Genomic DNA, 18108 nt, shown 5'->3' with positions numbered 1-18108 from the left:
ATGTTTCATCAGTTTCAGGGGTATCATCATCGTTGATATACACAGATAAATTCTGCTCCCTTTCTCCAACATCAAACAAAATGACACTGTTCTTTCCACTGGGAACAAAGTCTCCCTCTTCAGCTGTTGCATCTCCATTAACAGTAATATACTGGACAACAACAGCGACATCAGCAGATCCATTCCTTAGGACTGTAAAGTTTGCAACACTTCCTTCTTGAACACTCACTGTCACAGGTTCTGAAAATACAAAAGCAACAAATCTGTCTGAGTTCAAGCCTGAGTTGCTTGCATTTGCTCTGTTTTCTTAATTCTCTCTAGTAGGATCTTCCTCTTCAATGAAACAATAAGATGTATGTGATAAAGGTAGGAAATAATTCAGGTACGAGAGAATATTTTGTACCTTGCCTCCTAACTGATCTCAACATCAACAAAGAGAAAAATGACACACACAAAAAAATGGGAAGGTTCTGAAGGAAACAAATATAAATTAAATACAAAAAAAAAAAAAGTTTGGGGAGCTTTTCCACTTGCTCTTTTGGGATTACGATTTCGCAATGATCTGGTTTGTGAAAAAAATCCGTTTTAGGTAGTGTATGTATTCCACATTTATAAACAATAATATCTAACCTGCAAAATAAATGGGATCATCATTCTTTGTTATTTGTAAAATTGCAGTGGTTACATTGCCCAGCCTGGCTCCACCGGTAGCATTGAATAAACTGATGGTGAATACTTCCTCCTCTTCAGGCACCTGAAAGTATTAAGACATTAATTTCTAGCATACAAAACACTGAAGAATTTAAAATGAAAAGTTAGGGGGATTAATAAGCCAGAGATTTCTGAGTGTTGTTTTTATTTGTCAGTCCTTATGTGTCTCAAGAGGGATGATAATTCATACAGTTATACAGAAATTATCATCCATCTACAGTTTTTGTAAGTAAGTCCCTTCCTCTTTATCTTGCACAGATGACCCAAAAGTTACCTTCCAGTTTTATGTTTCTGATACATGTAGTTTTTTTTACAGCTTTATTTATTTATCATTAGGTGTAATCTTTCTTATATTACTTCAAATTTATCAGCATATAGGATTAGGATTGAAATTAGGATTCCAGTTATCAAGATACGAGTTTCAGTCAAACTTTCCTATAACTTTACCACAGTACAATTACTCTCAGCTTCTACCTTTTTTGTTTAGAGGTATGCACAGCTTCTGAAATTTCTCTATGATTTGCAGACATTATCTCAGTTCTACCCAAGTATTTTGATATTTCCTACAAGTTATTAGGCTCTTGAGAAACACACATTCCTTTTTTCTCCTTATACTCTAATGTTTTAGTACTTACTCTTTGTCCCATATTCTCACCCCAAAACACTGTAAAAGTGTTTACCTCATCTGGCAGTGAGTAAATGGTGATATTTTTTGAAAACTCCAGATTATCAAATAAAATAGTCCCTTGCTCTGGATAGACGTCATTGGTACATGCTGGATCAACAACCCAAGACACACTAACATTTCCATAGTTTCCTTGATTTCTTACAACTCTGTAAACAGCTAAAAAACATAAACAGAGTCAGTGTGCATATTCAGAGCAACAGAAATCAAAAAGGAACATCTGAAACATCTGAAACTGAGAAAAAGGAAATACAATAATAACCAATTTCACTTCTTATGAAACCAGTAACATGTTGGAGTGCTACAGAAAAGGACACACAAAGACAGATTACTAAAGCAGTGCAAACTGCTTTAATTTCACATGTTAATTCTTGCCTGTAAAAGTAATTGATAACTGAATAGATCAATTAAAATCACCCATAGGAAGATTTAACTCTATGTTTCTCTTATATAACACCCCATTCTTCATTCTCCACAAACAGAGCTACTACCTCCACGTTGCACTTTGCACATACATCAGTACTCCATCCCTCCTGTCTGGAAAATTCTCTAGCAATCCTTTTTACTCAGTTAATCCCTCTGTTTTTCCACACCCATACTTCTCCACTTCACTCTCCGCTGCTCATCTTGCTTGGCATTGTACCAATCTGTAAAGTCCTGAGTGGAGATTTTAGTAAGAAGTCTCCTAGACTTCTGTTATCCTAGAACAGGGAAAATAAGACTTGCAGAAGCAGACAGCAGATAAAGAAGTAACTCTAATAAAAAGGAATTACCGGTATGGATGACTTCTCCTTTGCTTTCACTTATTGTTACTGTTAGTTCGTAAGGTAGAAACTGAATGATACCATGCGGATCATCATTCTTCAAAATGGTTATATTGACCATTGTGGCATTCCCCAACTTGCCTGGCATTTCACTGTAGCCACTAAGTACCACAGAATATAGCTCATCCAGCTAGAAGAGGGAAACTCAGTCAGAACAAAAATACATATTCAACATCCACATCAAAAACAAAATGGTCTATAGTCCACAGTCCCCCATCAGGCAGAAAGGGATACAAACTTAAAATGAAATCACACACATTCTACATGCAATAAACGTTTGTATAATGCTATCAAATAAAGGAAATTGTTAGAACTTTCTATCTCTAAAAGCATCAGTTTCTCCAAAAGTCTATTATTATTATAAGCAAGGACTTATTTTGTGTACTTAATTTAGAATCGCATAATTTCACAAGTAATGTTTGTAACACACTCTGAAATGTAAATTTTCTTTCCTCCAAGACTTCTTAAGATTCCTGGCTTTGTAACAGGTAAAGCAAAGATTTTTAAACCATGGACAGCATGCTAATTTAGAAAGAATTGATCAACTGGCTTTATTAATCTAATGGGACATGGTACTTTCAAAAAAGTATCAGAGAACATTAGAAAAAAATATTGCATTTATCTATCTAGAAAACAGCATTACTCTACACTGGGGAGAACTCAGTGAAACTGGCTGGTGGTTAGCAGTAAAGAAACACACATGAACTGGTTCTTCACATACAATTCAATTAAACAATGGTGTTCAGTACTACAGAATGTCATGGATGCTAAAACCTTACCTGCGTTCAAAGCGTAACTGCTTCAATTAACAGAAAGAAAATCTGAAGGCACCCAAAGATACCATCCATTACTCCAGACATCCTTGGACTGCCCACCATTGGAGGCTGGGATGGCATTCTGGAGGAAAGTGATTATATATGTCCTGCTCATGTATGTGGCTTTTGGCCACTCTTGGAGATAGAAGAGTATAAAAGGACCTCCTTATTTTTTAGTCCTGACACTACAATTCGTATGTTTTTGCCTGAGCATTTCAGCAGGATGACTTACCTAGTCTAATAATACTGCTGTAAGCAGGGAAATACTTTTATCTCAGCCTGCTGATGAACTAGTAAAAACTGGGAATGGAACTATTAAATAACCCGCTGTTTTAGTGCCTAAGTTTTACTAGATTAACTTATGTTCCTGGCTTCTGTAGTGGAGTTCAGACTTCTTATGTCTCCTTTCTTTGGAGTATGTAGGGAAAAGAAACCTGAATTTCTACAGCAGCCTATGCAATTGAAGTTGGAGTTGCTGTGATCCCCTGATTTCCTCATCATATGGTCCTCCATCCCTCCTTCAATCCATGACTGATGACCACCTGGCCCTACAAAAAGATTATTAACCTTCCTAAAACCTTTATGTTTTGTAAAGCTGGCTTTCTGACATCTTACTCCTAGATCAGCTCATTAGCAGGATCAGACAAACACAACTAACTGCTTATGCAAAATACAGCATAGGAATGTGCATGTAAAGGCAGCAAAAAATGCTGAATCACAGCAGCTAAAATTTATGTTAACATAAATGTGGTAAAATCAAACCCTTGCAAACTTCCTGATGGAATCCAGGATGGCTGATGCACAGGAAAGGGAACAAGCTACAGAAAAGCAGAAAGCAAAGAGAAAAGCAACAGACACATGCCTCAAATTGTGCAGATTTCTGGGATTACAAAACAATAGAGATATCAGAGAAATGAATATTCAGGCAAGACTGACAAGACCTGATTTGTATTGATATAAAGTGCTTTCATATGGTGCTTGACTATCTTATAGGCCTTTCAGTCACTCCTCCTCTATCTATTTCTCACACTTAAGAAAAAGAAAGCCTTCAAATGTTACAGAAAAATTGCTGGTATTTACAGGTGAAACCATCTATATTTTAGTAAGTGACAAACAAATATGTATGTGAATGCAATTTAAAGAGAGAAAAATATTAATTCTTACCTCTGGAATCCCATCCATCCTTGTCAGTAGAGTAATTATGATCTCTCTTTCACCAGGCTTAAACTCCAGAATTCCTGTGCTTCCATAAAACTCATTATTATCTCTTGGTTCTACAGTGTAGCGCAGAAACTGTCTGATGAGGCTTCCTCTAGTGCGAACAATCTGCAGCTCAACAGACTCCCCTTCCTGCAAAAAAATAAAATTAATCTTTTTCTAGCACTCTGTTAGAACTAAGTCGTCTGTAATGTTTAAGTGACGTTACTCGGATAGCTACCTTGATGCTGTAGGGACCTCTGGAAGAGGAAGAAAATTCGAACACTCCTCCAGGATCATCGTTTTCCAAAATTGTAATTTCACAAGTAGTAAACCCGTATTTCAGTATCTGATTTTCCACACTGACCCTGAGAAAGGAAGGTAAGAGGTTTTTTTCAAGTTGCAACTCTGTTTAGCAAATCCATACAGAGGAGATCAGGATATTGACAAATTTTATGAATAAATTATGAAAGCCAACAGTTACCTACAAGGATTAAAACAAGTTAAGAATGATACAACATCAGAATGTTTTATCCATTCGTAAAAAATGAATAAATAAATAAATAAAATAAATAATTGCCTCTGAAGTAACTTTTTGTTTGTTTGTTTCTGATTAGCTTTTTATAGCTAGTAACTCTGTTGTTTGTTTGTCTGTTTTTGATAACACATGCACACAACACACAGGAAAAGAAACAGAATAGTGCCAGGAAAAAAAAAAAAAAAAAGTTAGTTAAATTCAGAACTACTTTGTACTTGGATCAAGGTATAAAGGAAATTCCAAAATCACCTATGCTGAGATTACACTGAAAAGCATAAATTTCCATTATTGCTTTGTTTGTCAAAGTTTACTACTGACATAAAGAGGCAGAAATTTGACCCTCGATACCATGGATTTCATCCTCAGCTCTGTGTTAGCCTGCCTTCTGTAGATGTGGAGACTACCTGTAGGATCCCTGTCTGACTCTACAAAATGTTGGACCTGCTCTCAGTAGCTCAGACTCATTCCCCTTTCTCATTACTCCTTTAAAGCACATGCTGAATGGTGCAAGAATGAAGTACGCTGACCAAATACGCATACTTCAGATTCCTCTCAGTAAAGGATTTCTCTCTCTGGGCTTCTCCTACACCATCTTGATCGTACTCTGTGACAGGAATGGGCAGTATCTGATAACAGTAATGAACCTTGCATATTACTTGCTTGCCTTTCCTCAGAAGCAGTAATTTTCATCATTTTAAATTTCTTATATTAAAAATTCCAGAGAAGCACTATTGCAGGATGCATCAAGAATACACCTTCAGATTGATGGTCTGCATATGATTTATTACATGTAGTTTTAGGTACTTAGATTCCTTTGCATCTTTCACGTTTCCTGTCAGTATTGTATTTTTCAATGAAATCGTGGTCCTGCATACTGTACATATTTTTGTGCTTTCACTGTGCTACAACCTAGACTTTATCAAACACTATTTCATGAAGAAATGTGATCTATTATATCCAGTTTTTGAAATCAGGCCCAGAACTGTGTCCAGAAGCACGTTTTAAGTAACTGGAACCTACACACACAAAAACAACTTAGCATTGTTGTAGCACAGTCTACAGGACAGGGTACAGGATGCAAAATAGGTAATACCTATTTAATAGAGTAACGTGCTCATGTTTGTTACATGTTTAAAAAAAAAAAAAGTCGGTAGAAAAAATAACCTGTGTTATATAAATTATATGCATGTTAGTCTAAATCAAGATAACTTTCCTTGTCTTTGACTAGAGAAAATTACTCTGTAACTCTAATCAGTTCAGCCATTTAGTTGGGGCAAACTGTATTTGTAGCAGTTTAAAACAATTAATTCATTATTCCATGAAACACTCAAATATCAAACACTGAGCCATGCATTCATAACTTTCATCATTCACAGATCCTACATAAAGAAATGCCTTCAAGCAAGAACCCCATGCCATCAAACGAAACACCAAAGGGGAAGCATGCGTTGTCTGAAGAGATGCAGAGACGTGATTCTTGGGGGGGAAAGAAATGATAAAGACAGTTTCTGTCCAAACCAACCACTTCTAAAACAAAGCATTGATTCACTGAGGACAGAAAACAGTTCACCGCACTTACCCAAAGAACACGACAAACCTTTCTGTCTCTACCCTGTCAACACAGAGGAAAAAAAAAAAAAAAAAAGAGGATGTAGAAAGTAATGAAAGTGCCACTTACTAAAATTTCAATACTACCCATCTTATAAAAGAACAAAAAACTAACAAAAGGGACAAAAAAAAAAAAAAGAAAAAGAAAAAAAAGAAGGCTTTCTTTTTACTTTCCAAAAGTTTATAATGTTCTTTTTATGGGAACCCTGCTTGCTTGGCATTTTCCTGTTGACAAAGGCCAGCAAGTGGGCAGTTCCCACTTAGGAGGAGTGACCCCATGACCAATTCAGCATGTCAAGAGCCACTCAAGGTGTTCCCTACCAAGCCCTCCTCAAAGAGCTTGATTACTGACTGCGTGATCACAACTGCAGCAGCCATCCACGATTATAACCCTTTATTAGGGAAATACATCTGCGTGCCTCTGTGATATGGTGTTTCATCAGTCTGACAAAGTAATGATAAAAACAGATAAGCACAGAAAGAGTACTGATGGGTACACAAGGAAAAGTAATTAGGCACAAAATCACAGCAAACCTCATTTACAACAATTTTTTAGTTAATCAGATTACCAAAGTAGTATATATACATGTATAACATAAATACAAATATAAGAAAGAGAAGCAGAAGGAGAAAAAGGGGAAAAAGAGGGGACAAGGAAATAAAGGGACAAAAAAAAGAAAAGAAAAAGGGGAAAGGAAAAGGTATTTGCTAATCAAAAGGTTAAAAAATTAAATCAAGTTTCAACCAAGCATTTATAACAAAACTGCCACATGAAGTCAGTCAAAAGGGCAGCATTATTCTGCAATAGTAATCATGTATTTTGGCTTTCTTAATCAAAAATACATTAAATACAAAAACTGTATCGTCTATCAAAGCACCAAAAACAGATTAAAACAGTGTTTGTAAGGTGATAATTGGGCTCCACTAATCTCAAAAATAATTTAAATTTGGAATTCAATACAGACAAGAGTTCACTCTAAATTCTGAGAAGTAAATACATTCACAGACGTTCTTTCGAATAGGAAGTCTGAATTAATTGAAATTTGTTATTGATATTCACTGAAGCTAGGTATATATTGAGACATTCTCCCTTCCCTCAGAAACATGCAAAAGCATTCAAAAAACAGCAAAATATTAACACAATGAAAAGATCAAGGAGAAGATTCCAGAGTTGGTAATGCTAAAATTTAATTATATCGCTAAGCTGTTAGTAAAATAATTTACAACAGAAAATAAAAATGAATCACTATATCAAGTGAGCTTTTGATATGTATTAAACCTAGACAGCTTTCAGGTCAGGAAGCAACCAGTAAAATTCAGTCCATCAACTGGTAAAAAAGAACATTGTTCAGGTGGTTTCTCCATACAAACCCCATCTTGAACACCTGGATCCTTTTATTTATTTACTTATTTGTTTGTTTGTTTGTTTATTTATTTATTATCTGGTCATTTTTTTTCTCTGGCTGATATCATGAGTGGTCAGACCGCTATCACTGCCCTGGCACAGTAATGTTAGTTACTTCTCCAAAAAGTCATAAAACATCCTATGCAGAAACTTAATAGAAGCAGCTAGGTTTAGGTTTCCAGCTCCAAGATGCTGTTAAGCAAACAATGAATGAACGAAGCTGTGGCTGCCCCATCCCTGGAGGTATTCAAGACCAGGTTGGATGAGGCTGTGGCCAACCTGATCTAGTAGGTGCCATCCCTGCCCATGGCAGAGGGGTTGGAAGTGGATGATCTTTAAGGTCCCTTCCAACCTGAGCCATTCTGTGATTCGAAGAATGGTGCACTCAGTAGTATTCTTTATATCTATACTCTAAGGCATATACATGTAACTTTTCATAACATAGAATGCATATCCCTAACAAGAAATTTTTAAAAAATAGTATTGAAAAAAAAAAGAAGAATTAAGAGAACAAAGATAAATTAGGAAAGTACATTTTAAATTTAAATCCAAAATGTTTGTTGTAAAGTATTCTCACAGGTTTACTTTTTTCTAGGAATAATAAAAAAAAAAAAAATCCCAATTCTATTGTTTTGAACAATTACATTGTAATGCAATTATCATACTCACATCCTGCAAACTTTTATCCTTTTAATCCAAATGCTTGCTTTTCGGTTCAGTGTACTCTTCATGTGCTAAACCTAAGTCCATACAGGGCTAAACCAGGCAAGGTGAAGCGTTCAGCAAATAGCTGCATAATACTTCCAGCAGCCAGCTCAGATCGACCCGGAGGAGCTACGGGGCTGGACACAGGGTCCGTGCCACCAGAGAGCTGCCAGGACACCAGCCCCATCCCCTGCCACGTGCACTTCCAACCTCGAAGAACAGAGGGGCGTTCATATACCACCCTTACACCACGGAGGAGATGCTCCCAGACTGCCTGACACTACACGGGTCCAGTTCAGTCCCGTTTCACTCCTCGTGGTATGTGAAACCAGCTCTTTAGGTGTTCCTCTGACAGCAGTATGGAAACAGGACAAAGAGGGCTATTCAGAAGCAGCAATAAAAGTTAAAACAGCTGCTTTGACATGGTGGCTTAACCGTGGCCAGCAGCTCCTCCAGCTAGTGAAAAGAACTCTTGACCAGGAATAAGGTGATACCAATCACTGGGAAAGCCACTTCCCTGTTTTTATCCTCAGCTTATTTTTTCCTGTAAAATGGCTATGTATGGACATGAAGTTTCATATCGTCACAGACAGTAAACCCTGGCAATGCTTATGATGCTGCCAAAAGAAATACAACCTCAAAGTGTGTAAAGCATTTCTTATACAACAAGACTAATGTGAAATGACTGATCATTAGGGAAATTCTTTCAGTAAAAAAAATCATAATTATTATGTAGCAAGAACTACAGATGAATTAGGACAACTGACAGGAGCTTCAAAATGTTTCTTACACTTTTTTAAACATGCAGTACAAGAAAATAGGAGAAATTAGAGTTTTGACTAAGTTTAAGGTACCATGAGAATTTCAATGTTAAGAACTAACTAGAACCACAAAATAATTAAATAAATAAATGAAAAATAGCTTTGAAGTTAATAACTTTTGACAAAATCTGGAATTTCTGCAGAACCTGAGTGTTCTGAAAGACACATGAGAAACTTAATTTCCACTGTGAATCTGCATGGCTGTCATTATTAAACCACACTTCTCTAAAAGACTTTCTTTTCTATCAGGGTATCTCAAAAAGGGGGAAGTGAAATTGCTTGTGGAACATTACTCAATTTGCTTGCATTCAGTGTTCACCCCCTCTTCAATTTTTTCAGGATTATCTACTGATTTAATTAGAGGCAGGCTCTAGCTCTAAAGAACTGCATTAAAGTAGGATTTGCCACATTAGACTTTCCATAGTGCCTCTCATCAGAGGAAACACCTTCTCTCCAGGTTTAATCCATCATTTATTTGATTTTTGAGGCTATTTTAATTTTTCTGAGTCATAGCAGGAGAGATATGTTGTTATTTTGAGAAGTAATGAAAACAAGCAGTAGGTGTCCAGCGCACTCATTTCAACATTCTACTATTTTCAAATGACTTTTTCCCCGTTAAAACGCAGTCTGATCAAACCCTTGAGGCATCCCTGGAGGTTTTCAAGGCCAGGTTGGACTAGGCTGTGGGCCGACCTGATCTAATGGGTGGCATCCCTGCCCATGGCACTGGGGTTGGAAACTGATGATCTTTAAGGTCCCTTCCAACCCAAGCTATTCTGTGATTCTATGAAAATTTACATAAGTAAGATAGATATGGTTTTGAAACAGACACTAACCAAAGGGAATTACCAAGTAAGGAGAAAATCCTAGCTCCATTAAGCAGTATGGCAGTGAGTAACCCACAACACATAAACCCTTAAGCCCTGTCCATCAACACTACACAGTGATTTAAATGGCCCTCCTATGCTTTTCTAACTTTTTGACATGTAGCAACCTCTAAAACCCAAAAATGTTTAAAAACTGCCAGATATTTCACAGTGAAATAGTCAAGTCTGTATTTTACATTTGTAATTTTCAAAAAATTACTTCATAACTCATAGGTCTAATCATTTTCCACATAAACTGATGACAGAATGTCAGCCTATGGAAATCTGTATCCCATCACAGAAATCACTAGAACGATAAAAATCTTCAAATAACGTTGCTTCAGTTTATTATATATGGTAAATGAGATTTATGTCGTAACATATGCATATGGATCTGTTCTGGCATCCTAACTTCCATGAGTTAAGACTCAAAAAATGCTGGAGCATAAGGACTGCCTAAACAGTTGTCTGTTTGTTGATTATCACTTCCACAAAATAAAAGTGATTTATCCCCAGATCCCAAAGTCTCCAAGTTCTCAGTCTCACCACCACTCACTCATGAGCACAAACACAGGCCACGTCCCCAGCCCACATACCCTGCAGGTTCTGGCCCTCTGGTTGTGCCAGGTGCCAAACTGATAGCTGTCTGCACCTTAACTGGGGGGCTGATAACTGCCAGTGAGAGATTACGTTGTGTAGAAGGAAAAAACAGCAATCAGATTTAAAAAAAACTGATTTCTGTTTGTGCTTACCAGGTAAAATGAACAGCCCTAGTATGCATATATGCTCTCACAAAGCACACACACAATTTCCATGGCCTGTTCCACCTACATTCATCAAGAAGACCAAGGTCTTTCCTTTCTCACATAGATTTCACTACAGACATCTGGTTTTATTTATGCTTGGTCTCAATTCAGGCCTATTCAGATAGGGCAGGCATTCAACCTGAATCTGCTCCTAAAAAAAGAAAATATAAAGAAGCTTCAGCAGATACAAGACTCTCTTGCTCCTTCATTACTCATCATTACTCATCTGTGTTCTTTGGAATCATATTTTTCATGTTATACATTTTCCTCCAGTTTGTGGACAAAATTCAGAGCTAGTTTTAATATCTGTGGTCTAAGTATAGAGAGCATAAAGCAAGAAAGGATAACATTGTTTTTAATGGCTTGGAAAAAATATAGTTATGGATGCACTTAAAGCTTATTTAAAATTGAACTGCCTTGACAATACCACTAAGCCGTAAATAATACATCCTTGTTAGAACTAATTATTTTGATTATTTTACCCGTGCTATTAATAATTGCAATACATTGAATGCTTATGAACATATGTCTATGTCTGTAGTTTCATTAAAGTTCTTACACGCTTTCTTTTCTCGCTGACTTATGCTACAATTTACGGAACAGTACAAGCACATCTACAGCACAGTGCATCTTTGTTTTCATGCTCATTCACTACTGCTGTGAGGTGCTGGCTGCCAGCCTCGGAAACTGAAATCTTCTATTTGTCCACAAAATACCAACCAGGCTGAAAGCAATAGCACGGGCGTACACGTAACCCTGCCAGTATCCTTCAACCCTAATTTGAAGAGTCATGTCTAGTACTGAAAGGATGATCTCTGCAGTCATTTCATTCTTGGCTTCTGCTAATTAGTTGAAGTGAGGGATGCTACCAAGGTCTAGAGAAAAGTTCAGATTCTATCTCCTCCTTGCTTACTTCTTTTTCCAGGACAGACCACCTGTTCCTCGGTTCACTCTCTGACCCTGCCAAGTGTGGGAAAGCTGCTTACTGTTGGCACACTTTTCACCATCCACTTCATGATCAACAGAGCCTACGGCTTGCACCATACACAGCAAAAGCAGAACACTGGTTGTATTTGTTCAGCTGCCAGTTCAATCCCTGTTGCAGCCACCATTTTCAAGGTATAGCCTACAGTTGTAACTCAGGATAAATGGCAGAAAACTGTACTTTCACACACGTGAATCAAAAAAGTTACCCTTTCATGCTGCTTACTTCTATCTACTTACTTGTTTACCTCAATACCACTCTGCATTCTTGGCCACCTTACACTCAAAACTTGAACCATCATTTCTAATCCTAGTTTCCCCCTTTGTGCCAGAGACTCTAAAAAAATTCCTTGAGACAAACCAGTTTCTCCCACAGAAAGAAAGCGGAGAACTGCTTGCAATAGTCTCTGTTTTTATTCTGAAAAGGATTGCCTTTTTAATGTAATGAGTAGCCAAGGTAGAATAAAATAACTAGTTCTGAACTACATGCATTAACCAGCCACCTTTTAATCAAGCAAGCCAATCCCGCAAAGGAATAACATCTTCCCTGTGTGCCATAAAGATGTTCGAAAACCATGTTTTCTGAAATGGGATCTTCTAGTGATCAACAACAGCGTGAGGAGCTTCTTGCCTATTGTTTGCTAATGTGGAATCACTGTGGATATCTGTTGTGGATATCTAAGAGCTAGCCTACGCTTCCTGTACAGAATAAAAATACTTCTTCTGCATAAGGTAAGGACTATGTAAGTAGTAGATGTTCAGTGTGGAAGCTGGTGCTGGCAGACCACTGTAGTATGTTTTCAGTAAAAGTGGAAAACGTACCTTAGACAAATAGGAGGTAATACAAGAGCACGTGTGGTGGTATTTCTGTATTTACTTATGTAACTGAGCTGTGGGAAGCAGGACAGACGATATAGCCAAGACACTCTTGTTAGTAACTCAAAGAGGGAAAAGACTCCTGATTATAAACTAATTTAAGTTTTCTGAACAGTGTTCACATGCAGATAATAGTATCACCTGAGGGCCCTTACAGCCTGTTATCCTAAAATCCTCCACTAGATGAGAAGGGAGACCAGAACACTGTGCTTCAGAAACCCCACTGCATTCTCATTAGCAGAAGACTGCAATAATAGTCACACTGGGATATTCTGGGGGCTATGAGCTGACAGAAGTATCTAATTATCAAGGAATATTGAACATGCAGATCAAACAAATAAACTGCAAGTCTAATTCTACAGTGACACCCAAGTTATAAATGTTTTTTCTGACAGAAAAAGTTCTGCATTGCTTTTTAGTTCTCACTTTAGTTTTTCCCATTATCTTACTAAATATTATTTTTCCGAAAAAAAAAAAGTGTTAAAACCAAGAGCTATAAAAAAGATCAAAACTGAAAGAACTTTCTAAATAGCATACAGAATTTTCATGAAAATATAAACAGTTAAGTCATTAGATAATAAATGCAAAATGGTTTCTTACATTGATCTCCAGTCAAAGAACCCATACACAGTCTGAAACAAGGGCCCACTATTTCTTCAGACACATATCAACACAATGCAAGCAATACCATGTAATTAACACTGTGCTAATCTGTTATGCATAAATTGAGTACTGCAGCTGATACATATGAATAGAGAATAGGGTACAATACCTGTCCAAAGTTAATAACACAGTTTCATTCATTTCAGGTACATCATCAGCTTTAATGGTGATGTTAATTGTGGTATCACTTTGTCCAGATAAGAAAACCACGGAGCCGTTAAAAGGACTTATATCATCCTGTGTTACCGCCTTTTGATTGGGACCAGAGGGTTTCAAACTCCAGAACACAGTTGCTTGACCATCAGTCCCATCTCGATGCAATGCAATGGAAACCTGTGAAACACATTAATTTGTTGTGACTTGCAAAAGTAGATGCAAAACCGATTACTCCCTTGCAAATTACTATTTGAATAAATAATAATAAAAACAAAAGTTTGGCCAGTTCTAATTTGAGAATGGGAAATGATCTATCTTATTCAGGATTTGTCTCAGTCCTACTTTACATGACTATGCTCGCAATTGGTGAGAGAGACTAACTGCAGTATCTTTTGCTCTGTGTGAGCATCAAGGGCTAACTGGTTTTAGATACTTACACAGAAAGCAAAGACCAATCTCAGTTCTCTGGAAATCAGTAACAGATTATTTCAGAGCATTTTTTTTTTTTTTTAAAGAAGAGAATATTTAGGATAAGACAGAACTTACAGGAAGGCTTTTCCTCACATTAATTGTCAAATGCTACACTGAATACAGCAAACTCCACCTTCTCCAAATAAGTTTTCCATAGCAAAAGACAATATAAAAAGGCTTACTTACCAGCGTAGCAGGGGAATCTTCTGGTTCAGAAAGAATAATCGGTAGATTGCTAATAAAGCCTATTTCTCCATTTGCAATATCTGGAGTAATCCTCAAAGAAATATTTCGAATTTCGCCTAATCTAGGACTCACAGATGGGACTAGAGGAATTCTATTCACCAGTTCAACTCCTTCCAGCTGTAGGAAAAAGTAAAAGAAAAGTGAGAAATAAGAAGCCTCAGCACCAAGTCAGAACAGTTCTGACATTTCAGAGTAATTTTCATATAAAGGAAGTATACATCTCCAGAGCAAATTCTTCCTACTGATAGCACTGCTGTTATAAAAATTTGTAAGTAGACATGTCAAAGAAATTAAGTGGATATTGTTGAGCTGTCAGCAGAATGGTACACCTCCCAGACAAATCATGTTAGTGTATGTAATTAAACACAGATCAAGCCAGAGAGAGAGACTCTGTTCCAGATCAGCTGATACATTACTAGAGCTATTAACAACAGTCATTGATGAGCAGCATAGGCAATTGTCTAACATCATTTTTTGTGTCTTGCATTGATAAAAATCTAGGGAAATCACTGAAGTCATAATAATTTACAGCCCTTGATCAAACAGCCAAATAATAATCCACTTTTCTTTCCTCTCCACAAAATTTTAAGGAATTCTCTATCTAAGAACTACCAGAGCCACATTAAGAATTTAAATTCAGTACAGTATTTCAAAACTGTATTTTACTTGTCACTGCATTTCTGATAGATTATAGATACTAAGAGGAAATAGATTTTTTTTCATCCTTTTCTTTAAAAGGGAAGCATCACTCGCTAAGCCCAGCACCAGTAGTGACACACCAAGGAAAGCAGAACTTGCCTGTTTAATTATTTCCTTTAAATATTATTTATTCCATGTGATTCTGTCTACATGCATCATTACAATAAATGTTTCCATAACAGATTTGCATATATTTCTGTGAACATTTCACTGGGGCATAAACTCCCACTGACATTTTTTCTTGGAGTTATCAGGTGTTATCATAGAGTAAAGCTTTATTTTTTGGGGATAAAATAGTGGCCTTTCTTAAATTCATATAGTAATCATGGTTCACCATTTCAAAAGATGATTTTTAAAGTCTTACAGTTCTTGAAACCAAACTCTATAAATATGTGGGCTGTATCATATTTTGTTCCACAACTGCTTGAGTAACACCCAGAAATATGCATGAACATTTATCTGATGATAGATGGAAATGTTTTACAAATACTGTATTTAGTAACTGATTCTCAACCATTCCAACTTGTTATCAAAAGTCTGAAGAACAGATGATGGCACTGTTTGTTTCTCCTCTTTTCTGAGCTTTCTCCTAGCACAGGCCCCGATTCTGCAATTAACAGGATGAAAGTGCACCATTGTGCGGTTATTAGCTCAGTAAACTTTCTGAAATACTACACAGCCAAAACAATTTGCTCTATTTAAAGTGTATGCTGTATTTGGATCCTGTATGGTACCTTTGGAATAAAGTAATAATCAATAAAGAACAGAGATTTTACTCTTTCTGCAATGTTTCCTTTAGTACCTTTTAAAGGAAACCAGTACAAAGAGAAAAAAATATATAGTTATTTGAACAATAACAATTAGTTTATGAGCTTAATTTTCAGAGTTAATCTTCCTAGCTATACCAAAAACCGCATCTCTGATTACAGCACGTTATTTAATTGAAGGTGTCACTAAGGAATATATCTCACATTAACATTATCTCCTGTACCTTTATTCATCCTACAGTTTCATTTGCTTCTCTGCTGATTCCTGAGTCAATTCTTTATTTTGCCTAAGTACAACTCATTCTAAACATGTTCACTGAGATTATCATTTATTCACGATGCAGAAGGATTGTCACAGTGATAAATAGTGGTGTTTTCCTTCTCTATGAGTTTCTAAATTAATTATTTGAGCTGGAAAGCTCCTCTGATTTAATTTCTTCAAACAAAGATTTTATTTATAGTTCATGGAGAAAGTACAGAAAAAAAAAAAAACAGATTGGAATCTACAGTTTGAAAATCCAGGCAAAGTGCTTGGAATGACTGAACATTCTGAAATATTTATCAGATGTGTGTCTTGACTACAGTCAAAGGACAAAAAAAAAAAAAACAAAAAAAAAACATTGAATACATGGAATTAGACATTTAAGAATTTTGTGGATCTCTCAAACCTCTTGCAATCATAAAACATACTAACGTGTTCTAGTATTTCAGAAGGCAATTCCTAATCTAACTGTGAATGCCATAAATAAATAAATAAATAAAATTGCATATTAGATAAACAATATAATTCTGGCAAAACTTTTTGTTCTCATTATTCCTCCTGTAAGAGAATGTAGGGAGAAGGATGTGGAGGGAGGAAATCTTTCAAAGGTCTTAGAAGTGATTACAACGTCTTTGGTAGACTATAAGGAAAATATAAAACCTGGCAAATTTGAAATTCATGGATATAACATCAACACCTTCAACGATGATAAAAGTTATCTTTTACAAATTGAGATAGAAAAAAAAAAGGAAAGAAAAATGTGAAGAAAACTATACAGGGAAAAAAAAAAAGTAAGTTCTCCTAACAAATTTATATATAAATGCAATATAATATACATATAATATATAATGTATATTTGACCCTTTTTAATTTAGAATAGTTCAGCTGGAAGAGCAAAGATCACAGTATCACAGAATTGTAGGGGTTGGAAGGGACCTGGTCAGGCTGGAGAGTTGGGCAGGAAGAAACCAGATGAGGTTTAACAAGAGCAAGTGTAGAGTCCTGCATTTGGGAAGGAACAACCGCAAGTATCAGTACAGGCTGGGGGATGACCTGCTGGAGAAGGACCTGTATCAAGCCCAAGATACATTTACTTGCATGTCATTTCTGAAATTTTTCCTGCTTCAGTAATTTAATTTTAAGAACCTTATTTTTTTCACGTTCCAAGTCAGAGGCCAAGCAGAAACATGCTTCAAGGGGCAAGCAACAGACAACGCTGATCTCATTTTGATAAATTCCATGATTAGTACCTGAATCCTCTTTAGTTTTAAAATTTGTTTAATTACTAATGATTAGGGATAGAAAACTTTATAGCATAGTTATGAAAGATGTCTTTTTAAATAAGAAAATCTTTGCTTCAGAGCTAAGCACTTTTTTTTTTTTACAGGAATGGTCATTTAAATTACAGTCAAGGGGAAGGATCAATTATTGAATCATATTCCTCATATTAAATAAGCTAAAAAACAAAAACAAAAAAAAAACAGCTGAGATACCTGTATGAGGAAATGAGCACCATTTTGAAGAAATGCATCTTTTCTTATTGGTATACTCAAAGTATGATGTGTTTTTCCTTCTGGAAACAGGAGGATGCTGTTTCTAGACATATTTAGAATGCCATCTTTTGCTCTCTCAGGATCCAGAGCTCCAGCTGGAATATACAGTGCAGTATAAACTAACTGCACATTTCCAACTGTTCCTTTCTCCCTTACAAAACTCAAGGATAAAAAGCGTCCTGTTGGATTACTTTCAATCTTCTGATTCTCCAAAGGATAAAACTTTATTACGCCATAAACATCATCGCTGTCCTGAATGTAAAACAAAAGCTGCAAAACAGAAAACAGCATCACTTACTCAATGCTACAATTAATATACACCACAGTTTTCACGTTTTCATGAAAGTATGTCCTGACTGTCATCATACATTTTTATCGTTAGTGAATTGGCACTCAAGAAAGAAATCAGATTGACAGCCCCAAAGTGTTGCTTGTGCACAAGCAGCACAC

General features: G+C 36.3%; 1 protein-coding gene across 1 annotated transcript; it reads right to left on the bottom strand.

The window, feature by feature from the left end:
* Positions 1 to 1072: 1072 nt before the first annotated feature.
* Positions 1073 to 18031, bottom strand: LOC310888287 (adhesion G-protein coupled receptor V1-like). Its single transcript, XM_083814880.1, has 6 exons — positions 17599 to 18031; positions 14318 to 14494; positions 13614 to 13837; positions 4474 to 4600; positions 4200 to 4385; positions 1073 to 2350 (listed from the first exon to the last, which is right to left on the bottom strand). The coding sequence occupies exons 1-6, from the start codon at positions 17947 to 17949 to the stop codon at positions 2093 to 2095; spliced, it is 1323 nt and encodes a 440-aa protein (XP_083671006.1). The 5' UTR covers positions 17950 to 18031; the 3' UTR covers positions 1073 to 2092.
* Between the last annotated feature and the right edge of the window lie 77 nt (positions 18032 to 18108).

Source organism: Anser anser (assembly GCF_964211835.1).
Source record: "Anser anser genome assembly, chromosome: 33".
Classification (NCBI taxonomy): domain Eukaryota; kingdom Metazoa; phylum Chordata; class Aves; order Anseriformes; family Anatidae; genus Anser; species Anser anser.
Note: the sequence above shows the minus strand (reverse complement) of the source record. Positions and strands in the feature narration are given on the sequence as shown.